This window comes from Anarhichas minor, unplaced genomic scaffold (genome assembly GCF_050575085.1).
Source record: "Anarhichas minor isolate MPS153535 unplaced genomic scaffold, ASM5057508v1 ptg000074l, whole genome shotgun sequence".
In the NCBI taxonomy this organism is placed as follows: Eukaryota; Metazoa; Chordata; class Actinopteri; order Perciformes; family Anarhichadidae; genus Anarhichas; species Anarhichas minor.
Window position 1 is genome coordinate 6892304 of NW_027466520.1, and position 18858 is coordinate 6911161.

At 43.7% G+C, this 18858-nt stretch overlaps 1 protein-coding gene across 1 annotated transcript in view; it reads right to left on the bottom strand.

The window, feature by feature from the left end:
- map3k22 (mitogen-activated protein kinase kinase kinase 22) overlaps positions 1–18493 on the bottom strand; it is a 36224-nt gene extending 17731 nt beyond the window's left edge. The window contains exons 1-5 of the mRNA XM_076080220.1: positions 18095–18493; positions 8122–8205; positions 7179–7223; positions 1639–1748; positions 167–204 (exon numbers count right to left, since the gene is read on the bottom strand). Of these exons, the coding sequence (XP_075936335.1) occupies positions 167–204; positions 1639–1748; positions 7179–7223; positions 8122–8140 (212 nt within the window). The 5' untranslated portion in view covers positions 8141–8205; positions 18095–18493. The remainder of the gene's footprint in view (positions 1–166; positions 205–1638; positions 1749–7178; positions 7224–8121; positions 8206–18094) is intronic.
- Positions 18494–18858: the final 365 nt, after the last annotated feature.

An 18858-nucleotide genomic window follows, 5' to 3' on the forward strand; every position in this document is an offset into this window, starting at 1 on the left:
TCAAAGCAGGAATTTTCCCTCTCTTTATGCTACTCTGGCATGTAACTGTGATTTCCACTAGACACTAAAATCCCAGGCAAGGCAAAGCATAACAAAAAGGATCCGAACTGAAGAGTTAAGGCTTGGACAGAGGAGAAGAAAAAACAATACGGAGGTTCCAACATACCGTTTTTCTCTCTCATGCTCCAGCTTGACTCTTAAATCCTGTTGAGAGGAAAAATAACAACAAAGGGGAGTTATGGAAGTGGAAAGTAAAAACGTGGGATTTGGGCAGCTGAATGGATGAAAGCAATAAGCTGGACAAGGCATTTAAGTGACAATAAAGGATTATAATTATAAAATATTTTAAAAGGGCTGTTGCTGAATTTTGAACTGCAATACAAAGACAATCTTTCCTTCAATTTGACTCCAAAGATGGCATGACACAATATATGTTCTCATTACCCGAGAGAGCGGGAATCTGGAGGAGCCTGAAAGTCTGCATGAGGTCATGGTGATAAGCTAACAGTGACATCACATCAATGCCAGCGACTGGTTCAAAAAGTAGGGGTTTACCCCAAACTGCCTCTGCTCCTCGCTGTTTGTTTATGGCTCATCATAAACATTGGTGCTTCAAGAGCAGTTACCAATTATCATTCCACGGGGGGAACAAACGCACAAGGAAACAACTTCCAGAAAGAGGCACAAGGTGATTAAGAGAAATAATATCCTGGAAGTTAGCAGGCCATAAACTGTAATCTTTGAATAGCCTCAAGATACTTCAAAGTGATTTGTCTTTGTTACAATAGACCAGTCAGGGCACAAGCTAAGCCAAATGCCCTAATTTGTTTTGCTCTGTTTGTGTGCACCTGCAGCATGCAGCTACATACAATACAGTGCAAATCAGCTTTCTTAAGTTAAGTCTGGGATTCCCATGCCAATAAATGTAAATGAGCAGCACAGTGTCACATTAGCGTCCGCAAAATGTGTTTGAATTTGACTGGGAATAAGCTCCTTTCAGTCACATGTCCTCTCCAAAACTACAGCACAACCTTCACCTGACTTTGGCAGCCGTCAGTCCAGAGAAACAAAAATCTAAAAAGGAAGTGATGCGGAGGTTTTGTGCGAAAACCCAGAATAACAGTAAAGGTTAAAGGCAGTGCTGAGTTTGTGGTGTGTGTGGTTAATAAACCGTAATTGAGCAGACTGTGTGACAGCTTTAATGTGATACTCAAAAAAAAACTACACCCCCCCCGTCGATTTGAAGAATGCCTGTAAAAATTTTATAGTTTGCATGACGAGCAGCAGCTGTGATCGGACTAAATTCATGTCCGCTGCAATGGATTCCAATGGTAAGGGAAGTTTTACAGCAGAGAAAGCTTCATCTAAAGCTATTCATGCAACATTATCCACTTTTTGTATACTCAGCATGTCCCAATCATTCCCTGTTTTGTCAGAATATGGCTCATTACGTGCAATTCTGATGGAGCTGTGTATTTACTCTTTTTCATTGAACCCAATTTTAACATGATTTGGGCTGCTCTTCTCGGTCAGGAAAGAAACCGCAAACCTTTCACTACGAGGAGGTCAGAGGTTGATATCGGCACTCAAGAGATAGACTTTGAATGTAGTGTGTCACCTCAAATGAACCGTGCGTACCTGTTTGTAGAGTAAGGTTCTGTTCTTGGGCTTGTGGCTGTTGTGCTGGGTGTAGCAGCGACCCAGGGCTGCCAGGTCCTTCATAATGGAGTTGAGCGCCTCCTCGTCATCTAAACACAGAAGATACACATTAGTTGAGCGACATCACTCTCACCGCTTTGATAAAAGAACGGAAAATCCACAATCACCTATAGCTCTATAAACTCACTTTCCAGGGGGACATTAGCCACCCATGCGAACATTTCTCTTGACATTTAGAGCGTCTTGGATGAGTGATGATAGCCTAAGGAGGTAACGCGAGTCGGGTTTGATCATTTGTCATGTGTCGGAGCTTGTGTTGGCTCAGACCAGGCAATGGGGCAACACCTGGCCTGTTACTTCCTGTTCTGCCGAGTTTCCACTAATGGAAAGAATCCAGTGGTTAACAATGCTGGTGGCTCTCAAACTATGTACTCTGCATACAAAAGCTGTGAAGGAGAAAAGGTGTTCAATAATGCAGCATGCGTGTCCGTGAGCAATGTGGTGGCGACTGTGTGGCCTGGAGCTTGGTTATTAGGCACTTTACTGTGTCATTCTGTATCAATGGAGATATTTCAGGAAAATAATTATTGAGTTTGAATTACATCTCCTGTAATCAGACAAAGATTGATCTTTTCTTTTGTCAAAAGCTTCAGAATCAAAGAGGCTGCAGGCTAGTCAAGTGCGTTTCAAATTCATACCTCACTTCTCACAGGGGACGGGTCTACAGCGCTCATTAAACCCTTAAAAAATCATTTAGCAAACCTGCAAGTGCAAAAGACAGACGCTCGGCAACTTGCCGGTGTTCCATTCCTCACTCGTCATCTCCCACTTCACTCATGCTGCCACACGCACACACTCACACTCTCTCATGTCTAAAGGGGGCAATCATGCAGATGAGCATGTCAGACATTACCATATCAAGAGACTTTAATACAACCAATTATGTGAGTGCGGTGATTACAATATAAAGAATAGGTCGTTGACCTCAGCTCCATGTCTGCCCCACGGATGAGCCTTGAGTGCATTCATTATAAAAACACACACACACACACACACACACACTTTGTTAACTGGGAAACCAGGCCAGGTGTGTGCCACGCTACACAAACAGCACCTGCACGAAAGACCTCATTCTTTAAAATAAAAGGGATCCGTGTGTGTGGAAGACCACTGGGAATGTCATTCACACAGTGTGATAGAAGCACAGGGAGCAGATGTGGTCCGAGATGCCATTTGATCTTTTTCGGCTCTGGTTGCCAGCCGTTTGGCGACAGTGGGCCAGTCCGTTAGGTTCACCCAGGGATCAAAGCACACGGACACAAACATTGATTTACACTCCCAAATACATCGATCCAACATCGACCTCAACTCAGGATATTCAAATCTGTATACCTCACTGCTTAGGGGTCATTTTTATGTAAGGTAAAATGAGGTGAGAGAATGCCATCGCATCAGAAAACTGACAGCTATGATTGAATGAATATAGTGAACACAGACTTTTTCTAATTACGCTGTGTTTAATTGTAGACCGGGCCGATAACCCAATCCGTTTAATAAAGGCAGTATCACCCAATAAAGAGCTGGTGGATCCGGTCAGTGGACCTCTAATCCAAATATAAACAAGCATTCATTAGCAGGTATCAACTTGGTAAGAATTCCTGCTAAAAAGGTAATGAAGTGTTGTTATTTTTAAATGTTTCCACAAAACCAGCCCCATCTATTTTTACTTAGGCTATAAATGGCCAACATTTTCCAGAAGACCTTTCAATAAACTCAGGAAAATATGCCTGAATTAGCTCATTTCAGCTGCTGCACACTTGGGTGAAGATACTTTAAACAACGGTGTTTATAAAATAAATCCAGAAATGTAAGGTATGTAAAAAAAAAAATGTAATTTTTTAAATGCTGGATCCTACATGGTACTGTGTGGAGAGGTGGAGGTCTCAAAACTCCGAGCTTAACCTTTATCAATATTCTGCTTTTCACTGGAAAGCGACCAGCTCTCCTCGGGCGATTTCAAACGTTGACCTCTGGCCCGATCACAGAGCGAACATGAATTGCGGTCAAACCAGATCAGCCGAGAGGTGGACGTCTTGTTTGACAATCCCAATATAGCGGCAGGAGTGGAGTGAGGAATGACGGCACACTCCCTCCACTTACAGAGGAGCTAAATAAGGCAGAGCGATAAGTAAAAGTCACGCCGACAAAATCTCAGCCCTTAATGCAAACAGCACCGAGAGAAAGAGAGAGAGAGCGAGAAAGAGAGAGAGAATCTTGAAATTAAAAATGATAACTTTAATGCTTTATTATGTCAAAGCACCAAAGCAGAACTAAATGATTGAGAATTAAGTATAATTAGGGACAATCAAGTAAACACGACTCTTATCAAATGATTGTGCCTCATTAGCACATTCCTCTCTATAGCAACAAGTTTACAACTCAATGTGTGGGCTTGTGTGACTGCGATAAGCTCAGGTAACTGTGTGACAGGTGAGCCACTTGTCCGTGTCTTCCTCTCCGCATGCTTGTTGAAGAGATAAGACAAAAGGAAGAATAGAGGGAAGAGTGAAATGACATCTACGTAAACAACCCGCATTCCTCCAAAGACAAAAAAAAATAAAAAAAATCACACAATGCTCATTCACAGCGAAGCAGCTACATAGTGTATCGAACTTAATCTCCCTGCTGGTGCTTGCAGAGAAGGACAGTTTGTTAAAAATACAAGCTGTCAGGACCGTTGGATGACTAACTGCTCGACTGAGCCCGTCCTCTCTGAACAGGAAGGAACTGAGTCACCGTCTCTGTTCTGAATACGAAGCAGGGCTAACCGCGTTACTCCACATCAGGAAATGAATGGGTTTTTGATTGAATCAGTCAAAGATGGAGACGAGGGAATAGAGCGTTTGCCCATGGCCACTCTGTGACCAAACCAAAAAATATAACATATAATAATACAACATGTTGCCGTTGTACTGCATAAGCACAGCAAGAAAAGTGTGCATTAATTACTGTTATGATAATAACAGTAACCATCTCTGTGTCTTATTATCGCTGCTTCTCTCTCTCTCTCTCTCTCTGGTGACACGTGTTGTTTCAGTTAAGCCTCTTCAGGCTCGGAGCTCCAGCCTACCCTGAGCACTGGCAGTCAAGGATACAAAACAAACAACAGAGGCCTGCATGCGTGTATCCATGTGTGTTTGCATGTGTGTTTGTGTGTGTGTTTGAGGTCTGTGCCGGGGCCTTAAGGATAATAGCAGAGGGCGAGAGTGGGAGGGCTGGTTGGCGAAGGGGGTAGTGAGAGTGTGAGAATTGCGTGGTGGCGTACAGAGCCGGCAGCAATGGCGGCCTATAAATTAATTTATTACATCACTGAGGCCTGGTCGGCAGCCGCTGCCAGGCCGAGGCCAGCCAAGGCTAACCACCAGCACAGTGGAAAGCAACCAGCTCGCACATCCCTGCCAGGAGCAGCCTCACAAAAACCAACTACAGGAACCTGAGGAACCTTAAGTCAACTTGACCGAGAGGATGGTTGAGAATTCGTTTTCTGGCATTTGGATGCGTAGCAATACCTTCAGTTCATTTCCTGTGCTTCTTCTTGTGTCTAGGGTGAAATGTGACAAGCATAAGAAAAGGGGGAATTCCAGGAAGCGAAGCAGAGCGAGCAACATTACACAATGGAGGCTGATTGCTAGGCATTGCATCATCACTCTTCCATCTTTCTTCTTTTTTTTTTTTCGAAGGCTAAAAGCCGAGAACTGTGAAAGTGGCAGTGGGTGAAATGAAGTTGGAACTCCAGTCCAAGATGGTTTACGTAAAAGGGAGTTATTCTCTCTGTCGGAAAGTTAGATTGTTTAGAATTGGACCAGATTTGTGATAGATGTAAGCAAACTCCTGCAAGTCTATTAATCATGTTTTGGTCATGTCCAAGACCACATTACTTCTGGCAGTCTATTTCTTTTATTACTTTCTCTGAAATGATAGAGCAGCCAATAGATCCTCGTATTGCTTTAATTGGTGTTGTACTACAGGGTTTGCACCTACGTAATTATCAGTGCAACGTGGTGGCCTTTTGCACTCTAGCGACTTATGCCGTTCAGGTGAAAAGACCCACTTCGCCCCTTCGCATTGGATCAAAGACATTATGCAATATCTCAAGCTAGAGAAGATACAATATTCTCTCCAAGGGTTTGATGCAATTTGACAGCCTTTCTTGACATTTGTGGAAAATATGTGCTTTTACTCTGCGGCAAATGTGAGAAAAATGGCCAACTCTAATTTATTTAGTTGTGGGGGGGGGGGCATGGCTGTAGATACAATACAGTGCTCTGTTCGTATATAATGTGAGATTCTGCAATAAAAAGCCCTTGATCAAAGGAGTTACTCTCCTGTAGCTGTCTCCGAAACCAGAGTTTGAAGTTGAATATGCAGGCACAAGCTAGTGAGAGGCTAGTGCTGCAACTTGCAAGCTAACAAAGTGTGTGTAACGGCCAGCGACGCAGCGTGTGTGTGTGTGTGTGTGTGTGTGTGTGTGTGTGTGTGTGTGTGTGAGAGAGAGAGGCACGCTGCCTGAATGAAGACATTGAGGGGATTTCCTGGTGCCGAGAGACACATCATGGCAAAGGAATCCGGCAGGACCAGCAGCTGGGGCCAAATGTGTCCTCACTCTGCAGCTCTGGCCGAGCTCTGACGCACAACACACACTCACATAGACACACACACCGGCTATGATAAGCAAGGCACACTCTTTTCTACACACCTCGCTGCTCATCGAAACTGCGACACAGCTAATTTACCAACTGATGGGTGTAACGTCTAAAGCCCTGAAGTTAATCTCTCACTAAGAATGGCTCTGAAGTAAGGCCGGGTATTGTGTGAGAACGGTTGCGCAATCAATGTTTGTACAAGGACTCTACCGAAAGTCTTTCATTGGAGAATGTCTGCAATCATTTCTATTGTGACATTCCTTCAGGTGTATGCTTCCACTACTCTGTAATGAGCTCGTAAGGAGGACTTTGTGTGCGCTGAATTTATGTTCAAGGCAAAGTGACTCTAATATTTCTGAAGGAAGTTTGTTGCTAGCTTGCTAACTGTCAGTTAGTGCTGTTTGCTACTCTTTAGTTTTGGCAAGGGAAAAACGGGAATGATATTGTATGCACTGCAAATGTGTTATTTTCGCCTCTTCTAAAAATTATGTATTTGAATATTTCTAAACTAAACAGTCTTGGAATTGCATACATTTGGTATGACAGATCAGAATTCTTATTTCTGATTTGTGACGAGAACAACTTGACACACGCTGCTGAGCTGCATCTCAAATGTAATGAGATGTTTACCGCTTCTATGTGGCGTATATACTGCGCACTCCTCCAAAGGATCCCCCATTAAAAAAAAAGACAAAAATGGCATGACCAACAATCCTTTGGCAGGAAAGAGAATCACCATATTCCAAAAAAAAAATAAAAAAATCAATCAACAATTTCTGCAATGTTGATTTTTCATCGGAGACAATTAAGGTTTACCTTGTGAGTTCCTGTTCTGTCCCGGTCCATTCTGGAGACCCTCATCTGTGGAAACAAAGGCAACACGGTTTCGGATTGCAGTGGAAAGCAGTCAGAAGAAAAAGAGCCAGGATTGAGCCCTCAACTTCGGTTATGATGCATGCATAATGCATTGTTCTTGGTTTTGAAAGGTAAGAATAGACCCCCAAAAAAAATATTGATTCTTTGTTTACAGAGATCACTTAGCAACAGGTTGAGTCTTCCAGCTCCTGAAGGCCTACAGGTCCTGTGCACATGCAAATACACCACAGGAGAGTCTGTTGTTTGAGTTGTGTTATGCAGAGGAACTCAGTGTGTGTGTGTGTGCGTGTGTGTATGTGTGTGTGTGTGTGTGTGTGTGTGTGCGTGTGTGTGTGTATGTGTGTGTGTGTGTGTGTGTGTGTGTGTGTGTGTGTGTGTGTGTGTGTGCGTGTGTGTATGTGTGTGTGTGTGTGTGTGCGTGTGTGTGTGTATGTGTGTGTGTGTGTGTGTGTGTGCGTGTGTGTGTGTGTGCGTGTGTGTGTGTATGTGTGTGTGTGTGTGTGTGTGTGCGTGTGCGTGCTTGAGTGTTGGTGACTAGTTTTGCATAGATGTAGGAGTGCATATACCTGTTCGGGCCTGGTAGGTATGAATATAAATATAATGTGCAACACCGGTATACTTATAGTTTTTGAGGGAGCTATGGGAGCACCTAGAATGTCAGGATTGCAACATTGTTACGAACAACAATTTAAAAAGAACAAAACAAGTGTGTTCAAAACAGGCCATCTGGAGCTGTTAACAGCCTCCTCACACTCTGACACACGTGTTATTCTTTTTCTGTACTGTTCCTGCCAGAGGATGTGAGAGAGGTGTGTATGCGTTTGTGCGTTTTTTCTGTATGTGCCGCGCTGTACCCGCAGCCTGCCTTTTGAATACTACTCACCCATATTTACTGTCATCATCAGGACGTGGCCCTGTTGAACTCGAGCCCGGAGCTCAACTTCTCTCTGCAAGCGAAGATTTCATCCTGAGAGCGAAAACAAAAACACAAAAACAACACTGTTTCAACATCCAAGAACTGTGGCACTTTCCTTCAGCTTGGCGCCCATAATATTTCTGTGATTGCAACAAAAACAATGACAAAACAGGACGCAGGTGGTGGTTTCAACACAAAGCTTTTTTTCCTCCACTATCAGTGTCACCGCTTCTGTTATTTAGTAATCTTTATTTAACCAGGACAGTCGCTTGAGACCGATATAACCTTTCATATTTTAAGAACTCCTGGCAAACAAATAACAACATGACAGCCAAGAGCTGCATTTGAGGCTGCTGCTAACTCGATCCATCTAAAATCCTTTGAATGCCCCGATGTCTCTTTAATGCCGTATACTCTGAAAACCACAAGGCAGCAGCCGTGGAGGAATTCCTAGTTTTTTTTGATGATGGAGGAGCCTCGTGCCCTTGAGATCCCACGGTGCAGCAGCGGAGGCAGGCGTGGGTGTTTGCCTAACTGCCTGCCTCAGGTAAAGACCGTGAGCACTTACAACACAAAGCCAGAGCCTTCTTTACGCATTAAGTTGGTGAGCAGAAAAGCGGTTGTCACATCCCATAATGGAAAAGAAAGAGAAAAGATTCTTTTAGCGCTCGTGTTTTTTTGTTCCACTGATGACAGCAAGTAGAAAACGGAGGAGTAAACAACTTCAATTCCCACTTCACATTGTTGAACATCAAACCACCATTTCATAATGCAGGTCACTGAAATGTTGTCTTTAAAAAAAAAAAAAAAAAAAATGATGGTCACATCCGCTAAATCACTATGTGCAGATATTTCTCACACTCAAACACTGTGGGAAACATTTATTTTCTTCTTTAAATACAAGCTTAGAAAAAGAAGGGGAAGAGGAACAAGAGGAACAGCTGCAGTACAGTATGTTGTGATATTAAAATGTCTGCGGTGGTGTATGGTGTTATAGCACCAATCACAGAGACATACAGTGCTGCCCAACGGGAAGATGCAGGTTGCAGAGAGCCAAAAAGAGCCTCTCTAAGATAAATGTAAGACTTGTTTAAAGCGAGCCTCTCTGGGCCCATGAGTGACAATTAGATAATGCTCAACATGTGCCAGTAATACCAGAATATAAAAATCAACAGGTTAGAGATTTGTTGACAGCAATGGGTTTTCAAAGTGTATCAACTTTAGCTAACATTAGCCACCATAAGCTACTGGTCACACCAGACCAGGTAAGCTTGTATCAGCTGCAGCATGTATTGAATGAGTAGAGGGCACTTTACTGTCTATGAAATCAACTCAGCATTTGCATGAGGAACAATGCGCCATTTATCTTTCATAATCCTGCTTTAAAATGCAAAATAAATAAACAAAATCTGAAAAAAAAAATGATTTGCATCTGAACATCATGAAAAAGGAAGTAGGAGAGAACCAACAACACGACATCAGCGGAATTACAGCACATTAGTGTGTCTATTCCTCTTCTGTGTGAATGAAGACATGCAGCACAGAGAAACTAAAATATATATTACAACACTTTCCGAGTCCTTTACTAGCAAAATAATAATAATATAAATACTGTATTGATAAAGGGATGTGGGTACATAAACTTGCATGGCAGATTTAGTTTGTAGGAGGCCATCAAACGCAACACAAACTCTTTGGAAAAAGACTAAAGAGCCTCCAGAGAGATTAATAGCAACGCTCACCAGATGTCTTGTATTCTTAAAGCGTCGCTTACTTTCTATTTTGCTATCTCCAGTGTCCATGTTGCATGCGTCCTCGTCTTTTACCCCAAACATTTAGCACAGACAAATGCTCCAGCCTGTCTGCAGAGACACAAACACTTTCTCTTTGTGTGGGCCAGAAAACTTTTCATAAAAGCAACACAGACGGCCACTCCAGCAATTTACAGCCTGAGGGGCTGAGTCACAGGGTGCCGGCAGAGTTTGAACATGGCAACATGCAGTGTGCTGCTGTCAGCGGCACAAATCACAAGAGCTGGCGGATTGGAAAGCTAAATATTTAAACGCCTGTGCAGAAAATGTTCAAGGGTGACCACTTTCTGAAGACAGGGCGTTCTGAATACATCGCAACAACAACACTAAATATGGGCAAACTAATATTCACCCCCAAAACACACTTTACAACTGATACACCTTTGATATTAGGGAGCAAAGGCCGAATTTAAATGGGGTATGAAATGTCCCAGCAAAGCTCCGTGTCAGGCTGTGTTAGTATGGTGCTGCTGACCACACATGAAAGAGATGAAGAACGGCCACAAGACAGGTGGTCTCCTAACACCACGTGGTCCAGTCTGTCGCTGCTACACACACACACACGCTTGCCACACACGGGAACAGAAAAGCCCTGTCCCGTGCCAGCGAGTCACCAGATGGCCCATCTGTTTCGCTCCTCTGCCCAGCGTGACGCCGGGCTAGTGGTGCCCACAGATCGCCGGCCCAATTCTCCCCGCGCTTCTTGGCGGGCTGGCGGTTTGTTGAAGATCAGATGCTAATCGCCACTCGCTCTTGTTCCCTTTGCAGCCGCACGTCCTCCCAAGAAAAGACGGCCCGTCTCTCTACCAAATCACGAGACAAACCTGCAAATGCTATACGCACATCCAGAAGTGCTTTGAACGTCGTGACGCACTGCACTGTCAAGTGTGGATAACATCACGAGCCGGGCCAATGTTTCACTGGCGGAGGCCTCTCCTTTGTCACAGCATGGGGACTGTGCAGAAATGACAGAGGGAGTTAATTTAAAAAAAAACAGAGGACAGCAGAGGATGGGATTGTGGGGAATTGTCTGAGACGGACAAAGCAGAGCCGTGCTCCTCAAAGCACAAACTGCATTTTTATTTTCATTGGAATGATTGAGCAAGAACCAAGGACGTATGTATGCATGCGCACACATTCGCTAACCTCTTTCAGCTCTGTTACATCACTCTCTCTAACCAAGAAAACAGCGTGATGTTGGCTGTAGGTCTCCGAGGGGAACCCCCCCCCCTCCCCCCTTTTAGACGAGAGAAGTGGAAGGTCTGCTCTCCAGCTGCCCGGTGGCCTGAGCGCTATGACCGAATGTCTGACATCGCTCTGGTGGAGTCCCAAAGAAATCGCCACTTCAGACGCCAACTTCTAAACTTTGCAACATGCCTGTTGGCCTCAGGGGGTTTCCATTCTCCAGCACGGCTTTTAGCAGCCATCACAAAAGCCAAAATAGACAATAACGAGAATCACAGAGATCAGTAGGTGGAGAGGACAAGACATCTGTGAGAGTTTGTTCAACGAGGACATGAACTAGTCGTCAAAGCACTATTATAATGAAAGACGTGGAAGGAATCTACTGGATTTTGTTGCCATTGGACAGAGCCGGGCTATCTGTTTCCAGCCTTGATGCTAAGCTAAGCTGACCAGCTGCTAGGTCTAGCTTCATATTTACCATACAGTTAAGAGAGAGGTATCAATCTTTTTATCCAACTCTCGGCAAGAAATCAACTATGAATGCGAAATGACGTCACCACTGACGTTGTGCGTCATGCGCAAAGGCTCGGGCAATTTGAAACCACTGCGAACGCACTCTGGGATTTTCAGGCATGAGCATGACTGTCACGAATAGTTCACTGAAAAATATTATCAACACCTCTGAGGATTTTACCAAGACGGACAATTCTTTTTTTTAAATGCTTTCGAAACAAAAAGTCTTAAAAATCCATATTAGAGTACATATTTAGACAGACAAATCATATTGTTTACAAGATATTCCACCTTTGTTTCATCGTAAGACTTCTTTCTTTACAGGGATGGTATGTTAATTGTTTACAGAACAATTGCTCCTGAGCATTGTGGTAGTTGGTTTATGGCATTTTGCCAGTAACACTTGTTGTCTTCTTGCTTCTTCACAGTTCATTTTATTTTTGGAAACGGCAACAAACGCGTTGAGCATCGACACCTTTGCGCGCGCCATTCTTTAATTAAGACGCTCGCACCACGATGCCACTATTAATCTTGCCATACTTTAATAGCTGATTGGATGTGTGTAGAATAAAAATTTGCTTAAGTTGTTCAATTCATCACAGCAAAACCATACACACATTTTTGTTACACTCAATCAGGGACTCTCTTAACCATTTATTGCAACAAGCATGCTAAACCGAAACCAACAAAAAAAAAAAGACATTTAATATTATTTTAACCTTTGAGCCACGATAGAACTACAGCGGTAGAGGCAGAGCTTTGCCAGCAGCAGCAGCAGTTGAATGTGGCAGCATTGGTGTAGTAGGTCACATTTAAATGTGCAGCCTTGCTGTGATTAGTGTGTGACTGATTATAAACGATGATTCAATCAGCGGGCTGTCCTGCACGAACTAACGCAATGCTTAATTTATTGTTGTGATAATCTAGTTTAAATTAAAATGAATCTGAGTTATGAAGGTTTTCACCGCGTTACGTTAATTGAAATGGAAGTTAATGGGAGCCAATGGACGCCTGGAACAGTAGACGGAACACTTCTAAGAGAAACAATAGCGTGGTTTGCGGCACAGTTTGCTGCAATGCAAAGTGGAAGTGATGTGCATTTAATGGCTAAAAACATAAAAAATCAAAACAATGGTATGGTCCTTTAACAATTACAAGTCATGTGTTAGTGACATGGGGTTTTTAAATGCTGTATCCACAACAAAAACTACACAAATCTGCTCTGTTGATGAGATCACATATAATGCATCACAGGCCTGGTATCACGAGGAGACGGTGAGCTGGTCACAATACCCGCTAGACCGTCTGAATTGCAACACAGGCAGGAAGTGAAGGGTGATTAGTGGATGTCTGGGTGACTTGCTCTTTTTATAAGGTCAGTGGTGGGAGGTGGGGGGGGTGTCCCGTCCCGTCCCGTCCGTTGAACGCTAGCCAAGCCTGTGCTGTGGCCACATGAGTCAGAAGCATAATGTTGGCTGATTCTGGGAAATGAGACAATGTAGGAAGTCGCCCTTCACACACAGATTTCTAAGCAGAGAGGCACTTGAAGACTTATGGGTGGTGTTTAGGAGAGCGTGGGCAGGAGAACGTCACTCTATGTGGGGCCTCCACGCTCATTTATCATAACCTTGGCTCCCGTTGCTTTGCCTCACAGGAGTTATTGCTGAGAAGAGATCCAAGTTTTTTTCTCCCCCCCGTTGGGACACAAGGCTTAACAACTCTTTCCTACGACATAACAAGAGGATTAGTCCTGTCATCTGGCACTTAATCTGTGTTTTATTTCAAATAAAGGAGTTTCCCTTTTGATTTGATGCCACTATTTGCATATGTGTATCTCTCGTTTCAACTATTAATGCATGCTCAATTGGGGCAATACGATAATTAATCACAGCAGCTCAATGTCCTTATTGTGTAGAGCACTAGTGAGGCTCGTTTAGATTTGAATTTTAAGATTATGTTCACTGGTAAAAATGTTACTACAAAGTTTTTAACATATCAGAAAACAGTGAAAAAAGTGAAACATTACAAATCGCTCAAAGTTACATATTTCAGTCCCCAAAACAAGTATAATCAGTCCATTGACTAAAACAGCAAATCCTGACTGGTTTATGACTAATTACCTGCAAAACTAACGACATTCAGCATCAGCTGTAATTTGTGGCTCCTCATCAGGTACAGAGGCGTCAAGCTAACTCAGGTGTACGTCATTGAATAAATAACCGAGTCGCACCTATGGGTGCGGCTGCAACCACAGCGTTATTCTCCAAGCCAGACACAATCAAACATGTATAAATATGCAACGTACCATGCAGACCAGCACTCTGTGCAGGCCTAGTGACACTGAAAACATGATCTGCTAACCATCAGCATGTTCGTGTTGTCATTGTGAGCATGTTAGCATGCTCACAATGACAGTAAATTGTATTTAAATGATTCATCGAGCCTAAGTTTGAGCGCCGGTTTCATCACTGAAGTTTGGAACCATTTTGACACTAGTAGGAGAAAGTAGCTGGTATAATGAGGGCCCAAAGGGTGTTATGAATAGTGGAGCTGGATTCGCTGTGTTAACTCGATCCTCTGGTACCAATCAGACTCCAGTGTAAGAGGATCCTCCTCAGTGAAAAAGCGATGGCTCTATCAGCTCACAGATAAGTAGATCTGCCATTACCATCAACCACACAACACTGGCTAAAAATAGCCAAATGAAGGAGTGATTCTGCTGCCGTCCACCGTATACATTCACTGCCTGGATCACCAGAACCACATCCCCCCCCCCCCCCTGAGAGGAATCTAAGCACAATCTGTAAAGTAAGCTGTCTTTTCCATTATGCGGTGACATGCTATTACAAGCACATTCACTCATTGTGTTCCTCCACCCTAATGCAGCCATGCGGAGACAGCTCATAGACTTAAAACCCATTTTCACGAGACAGAATGTCAAACAGCTGTGGTTCAGGAAGAAGCAGGAAAGTATTTTTCCTTCGCCTCCAAAGCTTCATCCATGAAGAGTGTGCCTCGGGTTTCTGGGCTTTTGATACTCGAGAGGCTGAGTGAGTGTGACACTGAAAAATCCAAAGAGCAATTTCACTTGTGGATTTCATTTAACATCTCTGCAACAAACTAAACACATGCCTTGCTTCTTTATAGATGTATCAAATACAAGGACCAGTTGCTGTGTTCTACACAAAGTTGTCCTCAGTGTTATTGTAGGAGTCCAGTCTGGCAGTGTTGTGTCTATCCGGCTGTCCTTGCAGTCTCTGCTGCTGATGGCTTTGTCCTTACGGTCAGACAAGCCGTGCAGACAAAGCTCAATCAGGACCACTTCCTCTTGGTTTCTGTAGAGGAGGGGGCTGGACCCTCACGATAGAGAGAGGCGACCTCGACTGACTCACTCTCTACTTTTGCAGGCTAAATTCAAAAGTAACAATAGTTGTATTTTCTTCCATTAGCCTTCATAAAATACCCTGAAATGAAATAACCCATTGTATTTTTTGTAGAGTTAAAACTATAATGTCACTCGACTCTTCATTCAGTACTCCCATGCAGAAGCACCGCAGTCAGCAGATACTGCTTTACGTCATCTTGGGCGTGCCGCAAACCAGCTTTGCACACCTGTATTTGTGTCAATCGCCCTTCTGTGCACAAGAGGTCAAGCTCCGTTACATTGTTTAAGAACGTGTCGGAAAACTGGGATCTTTAGGTCAGTTCATATCTGGGTCCCGTCCTGAAGCCACTCCCAACGTCTTCTCTGACTTTGCCGAGCTGAGAAATGAATCATTGCTCAATTCTGAGGTTGTGCTATTTTCCTCAAGGATATATCTGTATTAGTCCCGGCTCATTTTTTCTCTCTCTGCCCTCTGTCAACCCGTTTCTACAGCTGAGACTACCCTGCTTTACCGCAGGGATGGTTTAATCCAGGTGGCTGGTTATTTGGGTTGTGCCCGATACAGTACTTAGGCAATTAGAGCCCAATATTTTGTCTTGTTGGACATCTTTTTCCTCTCATGCTCAGCGTCCTCTGTGCCATCTGGCAAGGTCTGAGAAGGTTTTCTTTAATGTTTTAATTAAGAGTGGCTCTCTATCTACCACGCGGCTCTGAAGAGACGGTTGCCCTCCTGCCTGTTTCTTCCGTCACTGCAGATGACTGAGGATGTCTAACAATGGTTACTTGGTTTTTTGGCGTATACATCCAGGCCTCTCTGACTGGCTGCTAAACATCTTCCATTACGTTTCAGGCTCCATGCCTCGACACAATGCTATCTAAGAGGTCTACAGAGGATTCCCTTGACTTAATAGCTTGGCTTTGACAGGTGCGGGCCTTTTATTTATTATGTCAGCTGAAAAGTATTTGGTCCACACAGATTCAACTTATTGCAATGAAGATTGAAGGGAAGCAGGTTGGAGCGTTTACGGCTTTGGTTACATCTGTGAGGCAGGCTTTTCTGCATTTAAGATTCAATAGAGCGTGTTTTGCTTTGTCATTGTGGGTTAACGTCTACAGAGTGATGGAAAGAAAGGGGTACTCCAGCTATTCAGGGTTGCTCTTCCACCAACTTATTGGACTCGCAATAGACAGATCAGGGGTGAAAGAAATGGCAAAATCAAAAAGCCGCAGAGGCCAAGATTTCCTCACTTTAGTCCTGGGAATGGGGTCAAGCGCCAAAGAGGCTGGCTCCTACATTTCCCATCATGCAATCAACAGTTTTTTTTGTCCGTTTTTCTGCCTTTCAAGCTCTACATCTGTGCTTCGTAAAGCAGGCGGCTTTCTGTGAGACTAAAACATGTAAAAAGTGGGGGAATAGTTTCCAAAGTTTGACATGCTATGCACAGCTATTTATGAATCTAAAGCGTGTTAAGAAGCGATGACACTTAATGACAAACTTGTTTTGCTTACTGGTGTAGCCAAGCAACGTCCAAAACAGGGCCTTCATGGGCAGATAATAAGCCTGCTTCTATGAGTCACCGTAACCTTTCACCTCCAGCCCTCTGGTCAGTGGGCGTCTGGCAAGCCCCCACAGGCTTCTGTGAATTCGGCATATGACAGCATGACTTCACACTGCTCAACGGAGGGGACAGCGTGAGGGAGAGGAGGTCCTTCTGATTAAGACGCTCAGCATGAAATTGTCCGGAGAGTTCACAGCAGGGTGCTGAGGAGAGTCAATAGATGAGCACATCTATTGACACACTCTGCTGAGAAATAAGAGCCACCTGCACGAGCGAACTCGGCTGTACATGACACACTTAATAACTCTCCAACTCTTAAGCTCTTGACAATCAATGCAGACCTCGCACCTTGGTTAACCTGCGAAACAGAAAGCCATAAACTCTTCCTCATTAGGCCCATCAAAACACAATTAGCAACCCGTCGCTTCTGTCTCTGGCTGGCATATGTACTGTGGGATCCAGTCCCGTTATCAGCCAAATGGATTGTTTTGCTTGAGGCACACCAACCATATCTGTGGGCGGCTTCCACTTGACAGTTTGACTCTCACTATTAAGGCGATTTCTGAGCCCCCCTGGGGTACGCCAATGTGCTGATAAACTCATCCGTGAGTCGGATGCTCAGACTCCTGCGAGTGCACTCCACATTGGGTTTGGTTTCATGATGGCCTCATTAAAATCTAATTTGGCGGATTGTCTCAGAGGTCTGTCCGTCGCAGGAATGTGTGGCGAGCTGTGGATGAAGCTCACCGGGCATGCTTGTCACTTTTACACGATAGCAGCCTCAGCGTGGACTCAAAATACTTTGAAAATGCTCGGGTGGAAACGGGCAAAAACCAAATACACAGTTGGGGGACGACAGAATGAAACGTGTGAAGGACTTTTCAGAGCGGTGGATTTCTCCTTTCAAGGAAAACACCATCTTAACTGACCACTGTGAGTCATAGAGGTCTGGAAGAGTGATAGCAGAGAAGAAAAGGATACAGAACATGAATGAGGCGACAAGCACAAGATGACAACTACTTTCCAGAAATCCCTCACAACTCCAGACATTTCAAACTTTACTGATGATAAGTGAAGCACAACACTCGATTAAAACCATGTGAAAAGAGGGTTTTGCACTGAAAACAGCCACTCATCATCAAATGCAAACAGTTATTCTAGCAACAAAAATGTGAATTTATCAACAAATATGGGGCTGATTATGGGCCTCTACTTATCCAAACGAACATTTACTGAAGAAATACTTGCAATGAAATACATCTGTTGTTGTTTCCACTTGCATGAAGTCCTATTCAGTAAGTTTGCTATCAGTAAACGGACTGCATGTTTGTGTTTTAATGGTTATTTAAACTACAAATGACCAACTTTAAAATCTGCACTTCTAGTTTATTGTATTGGCATTTAATTAGCTATAAACAGGAAATAACAGTCTAAAAGCAGTGATCTCACAAAACAAGTCGCGAGATAATGTAGACTGGACCGTTTACCTGGTTATCAATGTGTCTCCATGTTGTAGTTGTGGCTGCAGGATGAATGAGGATGAATTAACTGGCGAGTGTAAATTATCACAGATGAACGTCAGGAAGAGCGGAAAAATCCCAGCGAGATGCAGAGCAAACCTTCACCCAAAAACAGTGGACTGATATCCGGGAAACTGCGCTCAGTACTGAATAATTACAAATGCACGCTGTGTTCAGGCAGAAAGACCTCCTCTTCTCCCCGGGTGCATGATCCAGAGCTGTGCTTACAGAGAGGAATGCACTGCAATGGTTGATGTGTTCCAGAGGAAAGTTTTTTGTTTTTTTTCACCCTGCTCTTCGCTTGTCTCCACGCACACTAGAGAGAGGAGCTGAGTTTTTTTTTTTTCCCCTGGAGCTGCGCCTCTGATGTCAGCAACAACGTGAGCTCCAGGAAGTGGTGACGCTCTCCGGTGGTGCGTTTACAAAGACAGCGGCGTCAAAGTGCAGGGCGCAGCGCCTCCCCGTGGACACCTGGAGCAAGTACAGCAACTGCCGGTTTCATTTTTTATTCTGTACTAACACAAACACCACCAGAAAACCTCATACACTTAATCACTAACAATACATATACATATATATATATAATTATAATTATATAGACCCTAATAACACAATACATATTTTTTCCTTTAATAAATAATAATCTAAAATAAATAATAATAAATGTGCAGTTACAGTATGTGTTTTCGCAGTCTTGTATTTGTTAAAAAGAGTGCAACGCAGTAACCATC